General features: G+C 42.1%; 1 protein-coding gene across 1 annotated transcript in view; it reads right to left on the bottom strand.

The window, feature by feature from the left end:
• The window catches only part of patj (PATJ crumbs cell polarity complex component), a gene marked incomplete at its 5' end in the record, with an annotated part of 100,430 nt that overhangs the window by 14,441 nt on the left and 66,854 nt on the right, over positions 1–19,135 (bottom strand). Inside the window, 2 exons of the mRNA XM_079221483.1 lie at positions 8,435–8,526; positions 9,836–10,032. Of these exons, the coding sequence (XP_079077609.1) occupies positions 8,435–8,526; positions 9,836–10,032 (289 nt within the window). The remainder of the gene's footprint in view (positions 1–8,434; positions 8,527–9,835; positions 10,033–19,135) is intronic.

Below are 19,135 nucleotides of genomic sequence, written 5' to 3'. Positions count from 1 at the left end.
GACCTGCTATTAACATTCTGAGTCACTTTGACATCCAGCCCCGGTTCTTTGTGGAGGTGGGAGCACTTCTTTTCACTCACAAAGTTTCCTTCTCAATGAATCTACTGTGAGACTTTATTCATGTAGAGATCCGATTCACAGCATCAGTGTGTTTCCAGGTGTTGGTGGAGTGTTTTGATAAATGTCCTCAAGTGGTGTCACTTGAGTCAGCCTCGGCTGAAGACTACAAGTTTGGAGAAAGTGTGGAGAAACCACAATCTCACACGCAACATCCATTGGAGAATGTTGCTTTCAGGGCTTTCTGCCAAAATATGTTGGGGTTTTGCCACAAACCCAACTTGTTAAGGTTCAGAAAAAGATCAATGCAAACTTCCCCCGTCTGCACATAGAACTCCCGTCCAGCTGAATTGTGGGTAGTGCAGGCACTGAGAAGAATGCGCGGAAAGGTACAAAACATTGCAGGTAGAGATGCCACAAAACATTCAGACCCACATTCGGTAAGGGACGCTGCGTGTCTGCTGTCTTCCACTATAACTCGCTACACGGGAGACACCGGACGCTCGTGTTGGTCCCTGAACGCCTCATTGTCTGTTGGGTTGCTGCCGCTACCAGAGCCGTATACGCCGTCTTCTACATCGCTGCTCGATATTCCAAATATGATAACGTTTGTTCACTGGTTGCACAAATAACAACATGGTGACGGCCATAATACCAGATGGCGAAATCGCTGAATTTCAAAGCATCCGTCCACAAACCAATGGGTGACGTCACGATGACTACGTCCACTACGTCCATATAGTCTTTGGTTGGATCATTACTGGGCTGAGAGCAGGGAGTTTGACCTTCATGTCTTCATCCTGCTGAGCAACTTCATCCATCAAAGTTCACGAAAGCCTGATGAGGAGCGGCGAGACGAGGATGGATGCCGACTCAGAATTCTTCCCCTCCTCGCAGCAGCTGGTGACTCACTAAACGCTCCTGATGGGAAATCTAAACTGAACAGTCACACGGCTGAGGGAGAAATTATATTCATCAAATCAAGCATCTCATCACCGGCAACGACGACAACAACAACAACCTTCTCAGGGTAACGGAGTGGAAAAACCCACAACGCGTCCCCGAAGCGTGCCGACGGACGTGAGGGAGGAGGCGATGAGGGAGACGATACCTGGAGACATCTGCTACATGACGACATATGGTGCAGGTCCACCACACGGGACACTTCAAACCCTTCCGCGGTGGAGCCGTCTGATGCCGGAGTCGTTTGATTCCTGGGCCCGGCGCTAAACGAAGCCATCTGTGGGGCTCCAGGACGAACATCAGAGAGGACCCAGATGAAGGCTTGTTTTTGTTTCAGAGTCTCTTTCTGTTTTCTTAGTGAGACTCCATCATCGTTAGCGCTTCTAGACTCCACTTCACAGAGATCGCCTGTCAATCAAACAGCGAGGGAAAGACTTTCTGGAACCAGTAAACCAACAACACAGTACAGTAACCAGAGGAGGGATGGACAATGAGGGTGAAAAACGACCCAAACAATTAGAAATATCTTGTGGAGAAGTGTCTTTACAAATATTAAGAGGCATTCAGGGTCACTGAATAGTGAGGGAAACGTCAGCACTATTAACGTTTGATTACAGAAAAGTTAAACTCTGACTTCTCCAGTCCAGCGATCAACAGATCAACCTTCACTTCAGTTCCTCTCATTCATCTTCAGAGCATTACAATTGTTGAGTATTTCCAATAAAAGAAGAAGATGATCAATTTATTTAGGAACCTTTCTGATCTCTCAAATCAGCACCTCAGATTCCTGACTGTCTGCACTCCAATCACGCAGGAAATGATGACTGAAATGATGGAGTGAACGTCATCAAAGAGAATCCTTATCAGCTGTTCTCCATCAAAAGGACCCGTGATTATCATCATCATCATCTATTGTACTGCCACAACATGCTCCAGGTCCTCAGTCGGATTTAATTTCTTAATCTTTCCTCATCTTCAATTTACACCACTACTACTCTCACTGAACAGACAGTAAAGGGATACATTGATGAGGTTGAAGAGTTGACAGAGTTGCAGACGTCTGCAGCGTATTCACCGTCTTAACGACCTGCTGCAGACGATATCGTCAAAAAAAGAAAACCTCTGACATTTTAAGTAAAAAAGTTGGTGTGTTTTGGGTTTTGCTTTCTTAAATATGTTTTAAAATGAAAATGGATTTCTGTACCGTACCCATCTCTTACAATGTAGCTGTTCTACAAAGGATCACAGAGACAAAAAAGCAGGATCAGCTCTTTTTTCAAATTCCCCCAAAACAATATATTTACAGTTAACTCCAATATAATGGCAGACAATCTCTGCGAGGGGACAGTCAAATTATTATATACATTTTTAATTTAAATCATGGAAATAAGCTTAACCTTAGTTGTGGCAAATCAGGATATGTTAAGTTTTAGGATTTAGAAGCTCAGATATTACTTCTGCGTCTCCGTGTAGCTGCAGGACGTTTTCATGATGTGAATGTGAATGCCCCTTTAACTACATTTTCTCAGATAAACCTGAATGGCTGTGAATAATCCATTCCTGCCCTCCGATCTTCGTCTCCTCTTGCATCGGTCCATCCATCCTGCTGCCTCAATGTCTCCACCCTTCCTCCATTACCGGCCATTGTCCTTGCCCAGTATCTGACCCGTTCCCTTTGAACCATTAAAGTGTCCTTGGTGGAAGTGAAACCGTGGGATTGGGATTTATGGGTCAGTCTGTCACTTCCCGCTTCGGTCATGCAAGACGGGCAGCGTCAGCTAATCATCCACCTGAACAGGTTAATTAGTCTTACATTCACTCCTCCAATGTTCCACTGAGAGGCCTCGATACTCCACCATCCAGATGGTTCTTCTGTACACCGCAGTGGAGCCATACGTGTCCGAGGTTTTCCTGAAGGCGGCGCTAGAGGACGCATCGTGGAGTCACTTGAGAGCTGATCTGTTGCTTGAGAAGAGCGAGGGGAAAAGCAGTGGTCATTGCAGACACCTGGTGGAGATCTGCATTTTGTCTTTGACACAAAAAAGCCTTTGTAGATTATAGATTGTTTTTGTTTTCCTCCTGTACCAAGCTCACATTGAACCGTTACACCCCTAGTTTTTAGTAGAAGTTCAGGCTTAATCCATTCAAATGGATTATTAAAACCAGGATTTAGCTTCCCCTAAAAGAGACAACATTGCATCAGTGTGCCTGATGACTGATGATGATGATGGTGATTGTAAATGTGTGCCCTGCCTGGTGCATCCGACTTTATCTTCCGTAGATAATGTGAGCAGCGTGATTGATCCGGCTATAAACGAGCTCTTCTCCTCCCTCTGCTGCATTATTTCAAGTCCTCAATTTTTATTAGATTATATATTTAGGTGATGTTTAATTTAGTGTTATTCTCATTTGCTAGTGGAACATTTGTATCAGCATTGTTAGACGGGATGAGAATTTCACTGTAATCGTTGACGGTGAAGAACTTGATCTCCTGAAGCTGTCCCGTTTATATGATCTGAACGTGGAATAAGAACATTTCAACATTATTTAAATGCTGTATGTTCGGCTGTATGTAACCCGGACACCGATTAAAACCCACTTTCACAACTCATTTTGTGAAATCTGAAGCCGCTTCTTTCCTACAATGATTATTTGATTGCTTTGGAAAAGCAATCCCCTCCATCAGCATTGCCACACAGTTCGTCGTGCAGAGGGATGGACTGGGAGGGTGACCATTTCTGTTTCCATGGCGATGCACTCCTGCAGAGGCTCCTGCCCCCGTCGACATCCCATTGCTCATTGCCGTGGCGACCTTTATCGAGGGATAAATCATTCCGCGGCGGCCCGTGAACACGACTCTAACAAGATTTTGTCACCTGGCCGAACACGGCGAGAGCGGCGCGGTCCTTCTGCGCCCGACACGCCGCAGCATCCAATCAGAGCGGCCGGCGGGGAAAAGAAAAGCCACGACATGGTTATAACGGTCCGGTGAACTCCGAGAGATAGCAGACACAAAAGGTTTCCTGAAGAAATCCGACTCGGAGGGAATCATGGGAACAACCGCATCTTCTCCGTGAGGATCTAACTCACAGGATGAAGCAGAAACCTCACCCAGCTGATCCTCCTCAGTCAGCCTGAGCTCAATAAACTGCACCGATACAAACATGGCACTTCTCTGCAGGGGGAACACGACCTGCTGGCCGGGTAAAGGTTCAAAAAGCTCATTTGTGAAACAGAAAAGAGACTATTGATCACAACAAAACTACTCACGCTGAAGTAAAAATCAATCCACACTTGAACATAATATAAAAAGAGTTCCGGGTCTCAAAATGGGCTTCTCTCCACGAAGAGGACATCGATAGCATTTGAAATGGGAAATACATTATGAAGGAAATGTAATACCAGCGATGAACACATAAATGCATGAATATAATCCAATAATATGATATTTATTATTCTTAAAGTATATTTTGATGCCAATACCTTTACTAAAACCTTTACTCCAATGCATTACCTTTTACTTGCAATACAGTACTTCCACAATGTGGTATTAACACTATTACTTTAAGATAATATCTTGATATTTCCTCCACCACAGGTACAAATAGAAATGAACTAACTATAAGTATTTTAAATATCTCTGGTATTACACAGCAACAACGCTTCACTGTGTTTTCGATGTTACAAAAGAGGCTGAACACTCGGTGTCTCCTAAACAAAGCACAGGAAGGGTCTCATGTTTCTGACTCTTGTGTCTTTGGCATTTTTTGGTGTTTGTTCTTTGCAATTTGTCTCTTGTCTGCTGTGTACTTTGAACTTTGTCTGTTGTTGTCTGTATGAGTCTGACTTTGGTGACAAATGAGTTTCCCCACTGGGGATTAATAAAATGCTCTAATCAAATCATACAAATGTTTTAAATATAGTGTCTACAAAAGCCCAAACTATGAGGACTGTATACCGATTCACTTGAGTTTCCCCATGTCGTGATACAAATCAAACAGCTGCCGGGCGTTCAGGACCCGAGCCTCTGTGAGTGATGTTTTCAGATGAAATGCGTTTAGCATATGTAGGTTTATGACCCAGAGGACGTTTCCCATCGCTGTCAAACACTACAAGCCCACAGCTGTCAGGACGAGACGGACGTCAGCGGAGCCGCTCCTATCTGCCGACGAAACACGACGGGATGCTGACACGACATCGCACGACTACGACTAAACAACACAGGAGCTGCTGGGGCTCGAAAGTCCTTTGGATGATACTAAAATAAATAAAAACAACAGTCACCAGCTGAAGATTTTACAGCAGCACTGACGTGAAAATGAGTCTTGATTTGACACCGGTGAGCCGCTTACAGCTCCGTAACAGACGGGTGGCTTGTTGTGATGGTGATTTATGTCTCGCGTTGACATGCAGGCGTCTCGTGAGCCTGAACACAGCAAACAGCCCCATCACTCAGAGTGACGGGGGTCTTTAGTAGCTGTTCTGACTCACACACTCATCAATCTCCATGCGTCAGGCTGATGATGCAGATGTTTTAAATATTCAGTTTGAAGCGGCTGATAACATCCAGGTGATTTATCTCTGCTTAAAGTCAGTAGTGGAGATACAAATGTAAAGTGTGTAATGAAGGTGGCACAAGAGGAAATAAATACTGAGCACAGTACATCATGTGTCTGAACTCAAATACAAGGAATTGGTGAAAGGCAGTTTTGCTGTGTGTTAACATTTCACTGAGTTACGACACTGAGAAGGAGTCAGATCTTTGACTCAAGTTCACCTCCGAGAGCATCCTTTCCGAAGAATAAAAGCAGATAAAACGAGGGATGAACTTCAGTGTAATTATCCTCTCGGCAGCAGAGTCCAGGCTGGCCTGCACTTTAAATCCTGTCGGACAGGGAGGCGAAACCGGTGCGAGGCTCTGGCCTTAAAGACCTCTGTAAAATACACCACACCTGCTCGCTTCAAAAGCTGCGAATCAATCCCTGCAGCGTGAAAGCTTATTCCTGCAGCGGAGGAAGACGAGGAGGGCCAGCAGAGTTTAATCTTTTCTGCAAAGAGTCCCCGTCCTCGGCTCCTCTCTGCCGCCTCAAAGGGACTGAACGTGAAGGACTGTCCACCGCCTGTTGGCTTTCATCAAGTTCAAATCCGGCGAGACGGAGCTTTGCGATCGCTGAGACGTCGAACACAGAGCGCCGTCTCTGCCTTGCTGCCTTCGGATCAGGCGAACGGGTTTCAATTTGGACTTTGAAGTTTCCGGATGGCCGTTGTCTGCAGCAGAGCGTCCCCGTCTGTTCTCTCATGAGTCAGAGCAGACTCCAGCTAAACCCCCTTCAGGGGCAGAGACGTCTGAGTGCATCAGATCACCTCCTCCAGGCGCTCTGATGAGCTCAGTGGCACGTCAGCCCGAGACCTAATCTCCCTGCAGTTGTTCCGGCCGAGCGTGTCCTCTCTCTCTTTTTATAAAGATCACTTTTTGGAGCATTTCTGCTTTATTTGACAGAGGCAAGGACTCAGCTTTAATGGTAAGCGCTCGCCCCGCTGAGCTAACAGGGCGCCCCCTGCAAGGCTCTTTGTGTGAGGAGAATCACAGACACTGATCTGCCCTTCAGTTACATCTCCTTTTAAATTTACACACAGTTTGAGAAATAGTCACGAAAGGCAATGCACTGGCTTCACGGAGGCGGACATGGAACTGTTTGCATCTTAAGACGTTTGGTGAAAAAGGAGAGATAGGTTTAAGCAACACAACTATTTAGTTAGATTTTGACGCTAGATCCTGTTTGGGCAACACAACTACGTACAGTTGGGTTTAGGCAACAAAACCACAACCATGAAACCACAACGCGGTTCCCTTTTGTCTTGGTACCATGACTCCTCTACCAACCAGCATCAGTGATCTTTTTAGATATTAAATAAGACGTCACTAGCTCTGACTGTTGCTCTACACAAAAAAACAGCCACAACAGTTAATGTTAAACGTCTTCCCAGATCCCAATTCTTCATTTACGTTTGCAATCAAGGAGTTTTTTTCCAGCGGCTGCAGCATCAGGACACTTGGCAGTAGCTTCTTCTGGGCGGGGTGACTTTACCCGTTTTCCCAGTTTACAGCTCTCTCTGATTCGTTCTATTCTCATCTAACACTCCAGTCTTTGCTTCTGCCATGACCCAATTTAAGCATGGGGATCAATAGAGTTTAATTTGATCGAATCCAGAGAATCAGAGGAATTGATGGCAGAGAAGTGAAGACGGAATCGGCGGCGCAGCTCCCGGCTGAATGAGACATTTTTCCCCTCAATCACCACCGTGTAAAAGGCAGTGAACTCCATCATGTTCTAAGAAAATAAAACATCTGACCACGTAAAGATGGAAAAAAACCACAATCCTCCTCCACTCGTCCCTCCTCCACCGGCTCAGGTATTCATGGTGACGGCCGCAGGTTCAGGCAGCATTTTAATTGAAAAGAGAGTTTCTGCTTAAGAAACGCTTCACGCCCGTCTGGTCTCCACTGAAGACATCATCCCTCCCCCACCACCCCCATGCTGAGAAAAACCCTCTCGTCCAGTTACATCAGTGACTCTGGCTGTTCTGTCTGGAACAACTGAAAAATCTGTTGTTCTCCGAATCCTCTTGATGCACTCAGGGTACGGGGACAAACCAAAGGCCACATCGGCTCTGGTAGTTTCTTCTCTGTCCTTGTTGCTTATGTTGTTGCGCGCCAAAATACAGAGGAAGTCATGGATGAGGCTTTTTTTTTTTTTTAAGAGTAGTAGATTTTAGATTCAGTGTTTTGCCCGACTGACACTCTGAAATGGCGGAGAGGACCCTCCAGGTCCTGAGCTGTCGAGAGCAAACATCAACTGCATGTCGCCCTCCGATGCCGACAGAAAGGAATTCTTGTCACAGTTTTTTTTGTTTCGGAGTGATTTTGGTCCTTGCGTTTTCTTCCAATATTCTGGGCTGAAGTGAGGGCCGCCGGCAAGGCGGAGAGAACAGCGGGAGGAGAACAGCGTGCCGAGCCGACACAGTCACATCTCACTCTGTTAATTAAGGATTTCATGTCTTCCGTTCTCAACCAATCTTGATCATTTCAGGGTCACAGAAATGTTTCTTTTCTTAAATTACAGAGTGTCCTCTCAAGTGCTTGGATTTGTTTATTAATAAAGATAATAGTTCAGGGTGTGAATGTGTCATTGGCTCAGTACAATCCACAAATTCACAATGCACAGTACCTACCTGAGCAGAGAATGATGCCACTCTGTGTGTGTGTGTGTGTGTGTGTGGCGAAATCTCTCAAACCGAGTCATGTCGAAGATTTTGTAGGTATTATTTTAAGTTCATAAAAGGTATGACACAGGAAAAGCAGAGTTTCTGCCATCTGATTGCTAGGTCTACTAATAAATAAAAAAAAGCCTACCTGAGCAGGATGAGTTTCACCTTGGGGGCGGCGCTCTTAATAATGGCCGAAGCGTTCTGATGACTCCGCCCATAGAGAACCTGGTTGTTAATCTGACAGGAAAACAGAGAGATATTGATTATTAACAGCATATGATGATAAACTCACACGTCACAGGCAGCATGAAACACCATCACGGTATAATTGCTGAGGGGGAGACGGGGGTTGTGTGATCATTAGTTATTGATTTTGAAAATTAAAGTCAATACACATAAATTCATAAAGACTTTTTGAAAAAAAAGTAAAATAATAGTTAATTAGTAATAACAATGAAAATAATATGGAATATATTTTTAATTTGCATCAATATTAAAGGAGATAATCATTATAATAATATTAGTGACAGAATAAAACTCTTATCTGACCACACAGACACATTTTTCCTGCAGTAACTCAGCTCTTTCTCCAAATGACAGTTTGATGATTCTCCATTTTAACACCTTCAAGGTCACACTCACACACACACACACACACACACACACACACACACACACACACACACACACACACACTAAAATGAGATAGGTGTTAGTTGAAAGGTCATTGAGCCGTGAGGCCATAAACTACAGCAAGTTAGAAGCTACCAACACATCCAAATGTTCATCACACACACACACACACACACCTTTTAATTAGAGTATATGGATTTTTGCACTAATGTGTCTTACCTCTACGCAACTATCTCCGTGTGTGTGTTTTATTGTGTAATTTTCCAGGCTTTCCGCGGCTGAACAACAATTTTTCATGGAGCCTCTGACACAGCTATAATAAGGAGGAGGCCGTGCGAGCGAGCGAGCGAGAGAGAGAGAGAGAATCTATGCGTTTCTTTGTTCAATAGATTGGAAACCTCCTCACACGCATGTGATGCAATAACATGTCAAATGATGCGAGAGCCATATGCAGTGGTTGGGGCTTTGTGATACGGCCAAAATATATCATCTTGATTTTCATCATCACCATGACCAACACACGGTTTTATCTTTTTTTACTTCCATGTTCAAGACGAGTCAACAAGAATAAACCATGGACTCTCACCATGCGTAATCACCGCTGCGTATCGTGAAACAATTCACGATCTTAACAAGCTCACTCGACAAAGCTAACATGCTGATGTTCATCACGTGTTTGCATGGCAGTCATGAACCAAAGTGTTGGTCGCATTCACATGTTGACTTGATGATGGTGCAAAATGAACAGTCAGACGATCATGAAGTGAATGATCGTGAGGGAACATGAATGTGTGAACCACTTTTCATTTGACTTCACGGAGGCGCGACAGGAAAAGTCAGAGGGATTCATCCTCTGGGGAACGTGAATGCCTGTAAGTTTCAAGGCGATCCGTCATCGAGGTGTTCTTCTTACCTCCAGCAGCTCGTCTCCGACCCGGATGCGTCCGTCTCGAGACGCCGGCCCCCCCGGGTGGAGTCCCACCACGAAGATGCTGAGGCGGGAACGATCCCTGTTTCCCGCCAGGCTGAGACCCAAACCCTGCCGCTCCTTCTCCAGCTCCACGCACAGCAGCTCGCCCTGCAGGTCTCCATAACGCTCACACCAACGCTCTGCAGCAGGAGGAGGAGGAGTCGGGTTAACAGAGAGCAGAAGTGAAGCCAGACCTTCCAGGTAAAAAGAAAAGAAAACCTGATTCATAATCAGTTTGACATTTTTTAGAATGCAAATGACAAAAAATACGAGCGCAACATCTTACTCGGCAGTATGTTATGCCGTTCACTTCATACTCGGGATGCACCGCATTTTAAAGTTCTGATACAACACCTGGGCGTTGGGCATCAACTGATACTGATACCAGCATTTAATCAATAATACGCCTCACTGTGCATGGGATCAATCTTTTATGTGTCAGGCAACTGCATGGCTTATATAAATACATATATACATGTTTTGAATTGTTATTAACATAATGTATGTGTAAGTAACACATCAGACCTGACTTAAACATTGCCTTCTTAACTTTGAAAAACAAAATATAACCCATGAATACACAGATATGAATGTACAGAAATGATGTTAATTATTTTAAATAATAAATCCTACCAGCAACTTGGTAAGAAATCTTCAGAATTTGCATGACTACACTTCAAGTGTAAACCTTATGAATGCAGCGACAAATTGTTAAATTGTAAAACTTAAACAGGACTTTAACAATTATATTATATAATTGATGTTGTAAACAAACGAAATCCAGCGATTTTAATCAGTGTCGGCCTGATTATTATAAATATATATATATATATATATATATATATATATATATATATATATATATATATATATATATATATATACACACACACACACACACACACAATCAACACTGTAATCGTACAAACATCTTGAGTTGACTGATAGGAGATAAGAGAGAAATGGGGGAGAAAGAGGAAGAAGAGGAGGATTTAAGAGGCGAAGAAGAGGTGAGGAAGTAATCACATGAGAGAATGAAAAGATGGAGGGATGGCAAAGAGAACAAATGGAGGAGAGGAAGATGAGGCTCAGCGGGAAAAGAGGAGACAAGCGTCTAATTTAATTTGGTGTCAAACAAAATGCAGCTTAACAGTCCGTGAAATAAACAACAAACTGAGAAACGTGAGCGAAATACAAAAACCAAGATTTCAACCATAATTTGGTCTGATGGAGGAAATCCAGCTTTCTGTCCGAGAACACATTTAGTCAAACTCAAACGCCGCGAAGATGAACGCTGAACTCAAACAGAGTTTCTTCCGTCTTCAGTTAAGAGATCACATGGTTTCTGACCTTTTCCTGAAAATAAAAAAAGTCGAAGCTGTGGCGACTTCTCTTTGTTAGTGGACAGCTGCTGCGCTGAGGATCAGAAGCGTTTTGTAACTTTACATCTGGCATTTAAAGGTCACTGCAGTTAAATGGACACACCAAGGACGCAGATGAAGCAGTTTAGTAAATCACCTTAAACTGAAGGAGGCGGGAATAAACAGCTGAGTGCTGCTTCTATTAAACTCCTCAACAGTCTCATTTGCAGCATATATTGAAATATGGTTAAACAAATTACATTTTCACTGTTGCCAGCTCCGTCTATAAATCTAAATTGCTCCACGGGGCCAGCAGAAATCAATGTTGGGACAGTAAACTTTAGAGGCCAGATGAATAATGGAGCATGAATTTGATTAGTGTTCGGCAGTTGGGGAGGAAATGTTCAGACCCTTTACTTAAAGGGGATATATCTTGCTCATGTTCAGGTTCATACTTGTATTCTAAGTTTCAATTTAAACTTTTTTTTCCTCACTGTCTTGTCTGAATATGCAGTATGTTGAAAAGTAACCGAGTTGTCCTCTGTCGTTTAGACAGGCGCTTTGTGGTGGAACGTGTGTTAGCACAATACCATTTAGAGAATGAAGAACAGTGAGTCTCAAGCATATTGTAGCGACCCATGGTCAGGAAAGCTACGAGATTCATAATTTCGACTTTATTATCTCATAATTATGACTTTCTATCTCATTCTTATGTTTTTTTTGTGGTGGAAACGGGCTTCCATAGATATCTTTGTTCTCCTTGTCAATTAAATGCTCTGTTTTAGCGCCTGTCTCTTTAAGATAACCTCCTAAAAAAGAAAACCCAGTCTGCTGATTGGCTTGCAAAAATATGGTACATCTTTTGTAAAGATATACAATTGATTTTGTTGAACTTCTCATGCACATGACTTCTAAATCACTACAAATTCCTTTCACCTCATGTTAACATCAGCAGAGTAAAGATTATTTTCAGTGAGAGACACAATGAGGCAGAGAGGAGGAGGAGAAGATGAGATGTCATGTTAGGTGAGATGATGAAGATACAGAGAGAGAGAGAGAGAGAGAGATAATGATGACAAATGTAAAGCGAGCGATGGAGCGAGACACAGAGGAGAACCGTTGAGTGAGATTGATGGAGACACACAAACACACACACACACAAACACACACAGGCAGCCGGAGGTGTGTGTGTTCGCCTCATCAGGTCCGATCATCTACAGTCAGGCTCGAGTGTTTAATTCCCTTGAGCAAGGCACTGACTGACACATGGTTCATCGTGGTGTGTTTTCAGGTGTTTTGTATTTCTGAGATCTGAGTAATTTAGAAAGAAACGCATCCTGCATGACGATATGTTGTTCTGGTGATGGAATGAAATATATTAAATGCAATTATTTTGTGGTTACTACTACTACTATTATTCTAGTAAAGTAGCTTTCTCCTGATATTCTATTGCAAAGTTAAAGCTACAGTTGGTAATCTTGAGAAACCTTTTTGTACCTTAGATTTGAAAAAGAAAAAAAAGAAAACCGAAAGACCCAGCCCAGTGTTGCCTACTCTTTTCTAATGAAAGTAGCAAGCAGCATTAGCTACAAAAGTTGCTACATTTTGCGATTAAGTCTCCAAGTTGGAAACCATGACAGTCCCCCTAAAGCCCCTCCCCCAAAATTATCATAGTGAATGTAAACAAATATGGATGGCAAAAAGTCAAACTATTTAAAATTTGGATGGAAACGTCTATTTCCATTACTGTTGCCGGTGTTCCCATCATTTTACCATCCGTCCTTTTCCCATAAACACAATATATTGTCTGCCCATCGTCTGCCTGATTCCATGTGATGCAGTATAACTAAACCTCAGTTTCACCTGAAGTGCCTCGACCTTGGAAATAAAATAAAAAAAGCCTCTCGGACGTGAAAAAAAAACTACCAACGTGGCAGGAGTTGGAGAAGGCTAAACTCTAAAAAAATTGAACAACTATCAAAAACACACTAAGTTGAACTACGAGCTAAAGCTAAACCAAACGCAAACTAAACGCCTACTAAATTCTATAAACACCCAACTAACTACACAGTTACACTGACATAATCTATGCTAATAGCAGACACGGCGCTATGGGCGGGCCTTGGAGGGCCGGGCCCGCCCTCGGACTCGGCTGGGCCCGCCCTGGACGGACAAGCCTGTCGGTCACTTATCACACGTAAAAAAAAAGAGCGCAACTCTCTGTCGCCGGCGACAGGAACTGTCACAGGAAGTAACATGCAAACAGGATGCAAAACTAAGATTACCGTAACTCCTTGAATATTTACGCAATCGACGTAATTCCAACGGATTCTGAACGCTAAGAAGCGTAGCTTTCCAATGCCATGCGGTACATTACGGTAATGGTATAGAAAAACGGCGGCGAGCTTGTGGGGGGGAGGGGTGGAAGAGAGCAGGGCAGAGCAGCAGCAGAGATCAGGGAAGAGAGTTTGACTGGCTTTTCACTGCCTTTTGAGTGGTGTTTTCTTTGGAAATAATATGTTGTGGTTGTAAATAATAGTATTAGTATAGTTTCTGAGAGTTCCGCCACTTGCTGGCCCACCTAAACTCTCCACTAAAGGCCACTTTTCTGTCCACACAAACACAAAGAAGGACAGTGGGAAAAGGACAGGCAGAAAGTCATTTTGGGGAGGAAACAGTGTACTAGCTGCCTGTAAAAGCCTGTCTGGATGTGTGAGGAGGGCAATAATGGGTTCTGTCTTCAGCTGGACCGGAACTGCTTCAGGGAGATAAACAAATCTCTAAAACGCCTGAACATGGACACATATAAAAGTCTATAACATGAATATTGAATGCTCTATGCAAACAAAACAGTTTGAGAAGATGTAAAATAGGTTACATTTCATTTCTGTAATCTCAAAAGCTTTGGTCATGTTAATTTTCAATTGTTTAGTAGAGAAATATCATACAAATTCAAATGCATTTCTTAACCTTTTACACAGTGTTTTATGCCTTTATAACATATAATAATGACAAATACTTGCCAGATTTTTACATTTCTCCTGAAAAAAGGAGCAAAATAATTTTGATCACAGACAGTCGATGCTCCACAAACGAAAGGCCAACCTGATTATGCTTTGGAGAAGGACTTAGCAAAGAAGTTCAGGAGTGAATGGAGGGACACTGTCCTACGCAGATTTCACTTGGCGGCTAACCGTCGTCTCCCGCTCAACTAATGGTGAGTTATCTGGTTTCATCCAGCCTGCTGGCCCTATGGACGAGGCTAAATGATTGGTTGTAGGCCTATGTGTTTGTTCTTTCTTGGAAAAACAAACAAACAAACAAACAAACAAACAAACAAACAAACATGTAATGCAAAGCAATGTCTTCTTAACAAATCAGTGCCTGGCGCCGGGCCTGGCTAATAGTACAATAAAAACTCCAATAATACAAAAACTACACCTCCTCTCTCCACAGTCTGCAGAGTCGGGACATTTTGGTTGTGTAGGAGGGTTGGTGATAAAACTGACTCCATATACGTCACCTGGCTCCAGATCAGCCAACAGCAACAATGTTTTGCAATAGCTGTGTTTCAAACCAAAACTTGCATTCTCTCTACTGACCAGCAGGGCACAACTGATCTGTTTGCAACATATCAGTGACTGACTGATAAGTCTGGTTGTATAGAAGTCTATATAAATAACTCTACTTCTTTCTTGATTTATTCCCTCAGTAAACATTGTAAACATGAGTTCATGTCTCAGTCTCTAGTTTCAAGTCTTCTTCAATACAGCATGATGTTCATTTAGTAAATTATGCATTCCAACTATGATCACTTCTGTTCATTGTTTGCAAAAAATTCAACATGGCGGCGAGGCTGTATTCCAAGATGGGGATGGCGAAATCGCAGAACTACAGTCCAAAAACCAACGGGTGACGTCATGACGACTACGTCCACTTCCTATATACAGTCTATGGTTTCAACCAGTAGAGTGCAGATACTCTGCATATTCATACCATAATGAGTATACTTGAAATACTCTGCACTAAAATGTCTAGATTAGGACCTGAATACAGTTTAGTTTACTCTTTAAAAAAGACCAATGCTGTTTCACGTATCAAAGTGAGGAAGGTTTCTCCAAACTGCTCCACACAGATCTGATGTCAGCGCTTCACTTTAAGTCCCATGTTACATGAACGTCATCATATATTTTTGGAGGTTTTCTAAGAACAGGATCACATATACTGACTACTGCCTGCTTGGTTTAGTGCATCAAACTTACTATTGCTGTATATTAATTAAGCTTGAAAATGAAAGACAACGTGAACATAAACTGCAACATATATCAATACCTCATCTGTGATTTTCCCCGGGACGGAAAGAAATCAAATTCTCAAAAACAAAAGTGAAGTAAACAGGATTCAGTGTTGACTTAAAACATGCAAAGTTAAAGTTGATGCAATTTAAGTATTCATTGTAACTAAATTGTCTTGTTGTTTTCTGTTATAAACAAGTTAGTTAGTTCAACAACAGCACACACACACACACACACACACACACACACACACACACACACACACACACACACACACACACACACACACACACACACACACCTTAATTTAATAAAAGCGTAATCTTTTTAGCAGCATAGAAAGCAAACGTGTGCATGCATTCACAGCTTAATGGGCTATTAACTGTTTTAGCGATCCTGATAACTGTTGGTGTGTGTGTGTGTGTGTGTGTGTGTGTGTGTGTGTGTGCGCTGCAGGTGTTAATGTGTCTCAGGAGGGAGAACAGCTTAATGAAGGTGGATGAAGGACACATCTGCAGCACTGATGATGGAGGAGTGTCACTAAAAGGACTAAAGACACATTATTAAATGTAGTGTTTGACATTCTAGATTAAGCCGAGATCCATTTCACTCTGACAGGATATTATTGTGCATTTTCTCTATCCGAATGAACCCACTAAAGAGGCTAAAACCAATAATGTCTGTGTAGCTGAAGGCCGATGGAGCTCGTATTCCCCTGTGGAGCAGAACTCCACTGTGGGTCCACAAGCTATTAAAAGCCATTCTGCTGCACCGATGCCGAGGGTAAAATAATACGCCTGGTGGAAAACCGTGAGCTGCTCAAAACACTTGGTTAACATCTCATTACATTCTCTAATTAATTTTGGTCAATTCTGCATGGGCATTTTTCTTTTGCCAGCTCAACACACACTTCAGTCTTCACAAAACATATAAAGAATATATAAATAATAAAAAAAATATTTATTACACAGCTGAAAAAACAAGTTTATAAGTTAATTGACCGTGAGTGTTAGCTAAACTTATTACTACTAATACACTTTCCAAGGATCTTGCCAAACACTGATAATAAACGTCTGGCCACTGAGCCCGCGGTTTCGCGTGGTGACACTCGAAACGTTTCTCTAAGTTTCTAAAATATTCACAGCACCGCGATTAAACATGGCAGAAATATAATTTTACGTCTGGTGGAAAGAGGAGACTTCCTGCTTCCGGGTGCCTGCCCAGGCAGAGCCCAGCATAATTTTAACATCATCAAGCAAGCGCTAGGGCAGCAGTGTGTCATCTGACGCTGGTAAAAAAAAAAAAACGAAAATCCTTCTCTGTGATTTGTTGAATCATATGCCCGTCGCCATTTCGTCTACTAAACAACCAATGTACACTCAGGAAGTCTCAAAGCACTACCCACCTGAGCATGGACACACGCTACAGGTTTTAGTCAGAAAAAGCGACATCATGACGACAAAGAGATTCAACACGGAGGAAGCAAAACGCATGATTCTGGAGAGCAGCGAGGAGGAGGACGACATGGCATCGTCATCAGAGCTCGAAGGCTTTAGTTCTTCTGAGGAAGATGGTAAGTGTAGTTACTAAACTTTGCTACGTGTCTGTAAGACTGCACGGTGCAAACTAGTAATGTGTACACTGTGCACGAGAGCACGCCACGCGGTGCACACTGCTGCTCACGTTACTACCACAGACATGATCTGAGTAATATTTACACATGGTATGCGGAGCACTCTGCTCAATCGTTTCGTCATCTTTCTTTCAACTGACTAGTATTCATTTATTTTACAGAGAGGAGTACCTGCCACAAAGAAGTCACCGAGAGGCTCCATGAGATGGATCCGTGATGGCCCCATCGTCTATGTGAAGTGGATGGATGGAGGATATGCCATAGAAGCAAAGCAAGCCATACTTGTATATAGTAAATAGTCTGACGAGTTTTTGTTTTGTTTTATATTTCTCAATATATATTCTGCAAATTTTTTTATAATACATATTTTTATTTCCCCCAAAAAATAGTTGTGAAGGTAATTTTTCATTTGCACACACTCCATGAAGCTTTATCTGCAGTATGAAGTCATTTCTCAGTCCCATTTTTATCATTTTGGTGAAAGGTCTGAAAGACCATATTTCTACTCAAAAAATGATAATAAAAAATTTAGTTTTAGACATTTATTTACATGTATCTACCATTTTATTCATATATTTCACTGCTTTTGTGAATCTAAAACCTTTGGTAAACCAATTTCCATCACCTAAACAGAGTTACCACATGAGTAAAGTTAGGTTTTTTTCAAGCGATCTGAATAATTAAAAAAAAAATAAATAAAAAAAAAATCGAGATTCCATTTTTCAGCTTTAGTGTCATATTGTAACGTTTTTCTCTTTACACTTTTGCCTTATGACAATGGTGCCTCCTTATATAGATAGCTGAGATTGTTCTGCAATTTATGATGTAAAATATGGGTATGTATCTTATATGAAAGTGCCTTAAAAGGTGAATCTAAGAAAATTATGTAAAATCGAGAAAATTGACTGAAAATTACCTCCAGTGTTTAGTGTGATAATGTATTAGTCATTTTAACCGCCAATTATTATTTATGTAATTACTTAATAATCTTGTTTACTTATTATTTGACATGTGAAGCTGCAGAAGTGTGTGCCATACAAATGGAATTTAACTGAATACTCTGCTCAAAGATTTAAAAGTGAGATTACATTTCCCGTTTCTGAAAATTAATGTTTTTCAAGTAGACTTATTTCCCAGTTGGCATACTGAGGTTAAACCCAAGGTTTATTTATGTTCAATGTTTCATCATGCATATTTGCACGCAACCAGTTTTTGTGTGATGCCAACGCAAGCTTACTTTGTATGTTGTAACGAAGTTTAAACAGTTTGACGGTGGATTGATGACTGAGATGCACTGAAGATGAATAAATCCATCTGTAACAGAAGACACTTGGAGTTGTGAGTTTCCCTGAGGAAGTGATAGTAATAATGTTGAGGTTTGGACTGTAGGTGGAACTGAACAAATATTCAAAGATGTCACTTTGGGCTCTGGGTAACTGTGACGGCATTTCTCAATATTTATAAAAAAATCGATTGATGGAATGAATAATCAGCAGATTGATCTCCAATGAAAATAATGAGCTCCATCTCTAACTAACTACAATCAATCAATCTGCAACTTTGTTGGAGGGAGGTGTGTGTGGTGCCCCGGTCCCGTGTAGCTCTGTATCGCTCTACATTCTGGTGGTGGGTGAGTCTTTTTATGATGACAAATGTGAACTGAAGTTGCCAGTGGGCAAAATGCTCCTTCTGCCCACTCGGATAGGATGTTGTCTTTGAAACTTGCACTACTGTCTGTTCAAACTAAATGAAGAGAAACAGATCCGTATGCATTTGTGGGTTTTGCTGGCTGCACAGAGCCGTTACACCCAAACTCTCTGACATATCAAATATAAAAAAAGGGAAAATTTGAAATAAGGCTTGGTTTCTATCTGCAGTTTGAAATCTTCACTGGACCTCAAGATCAGCTGTTCTTCAAAGCCGTGACACACACACACACACACACACACACACA

Source organism: Taurulus bubalis (assembly GCF_910589615.1).
Source record: "Taurulus bubalis genome assembly, chromosome: 7".
Lineage (NCBI taxonomy): Eukaryota > Metazoa > Chordata > Actinopteri > Perciformes > Cottidae > Taurulus > Taurulus bubalis.
Note: the sequence above shows the minus strand (reverse complement) of the source record. Positions and strands in the feature narration are given on the sequence as shown.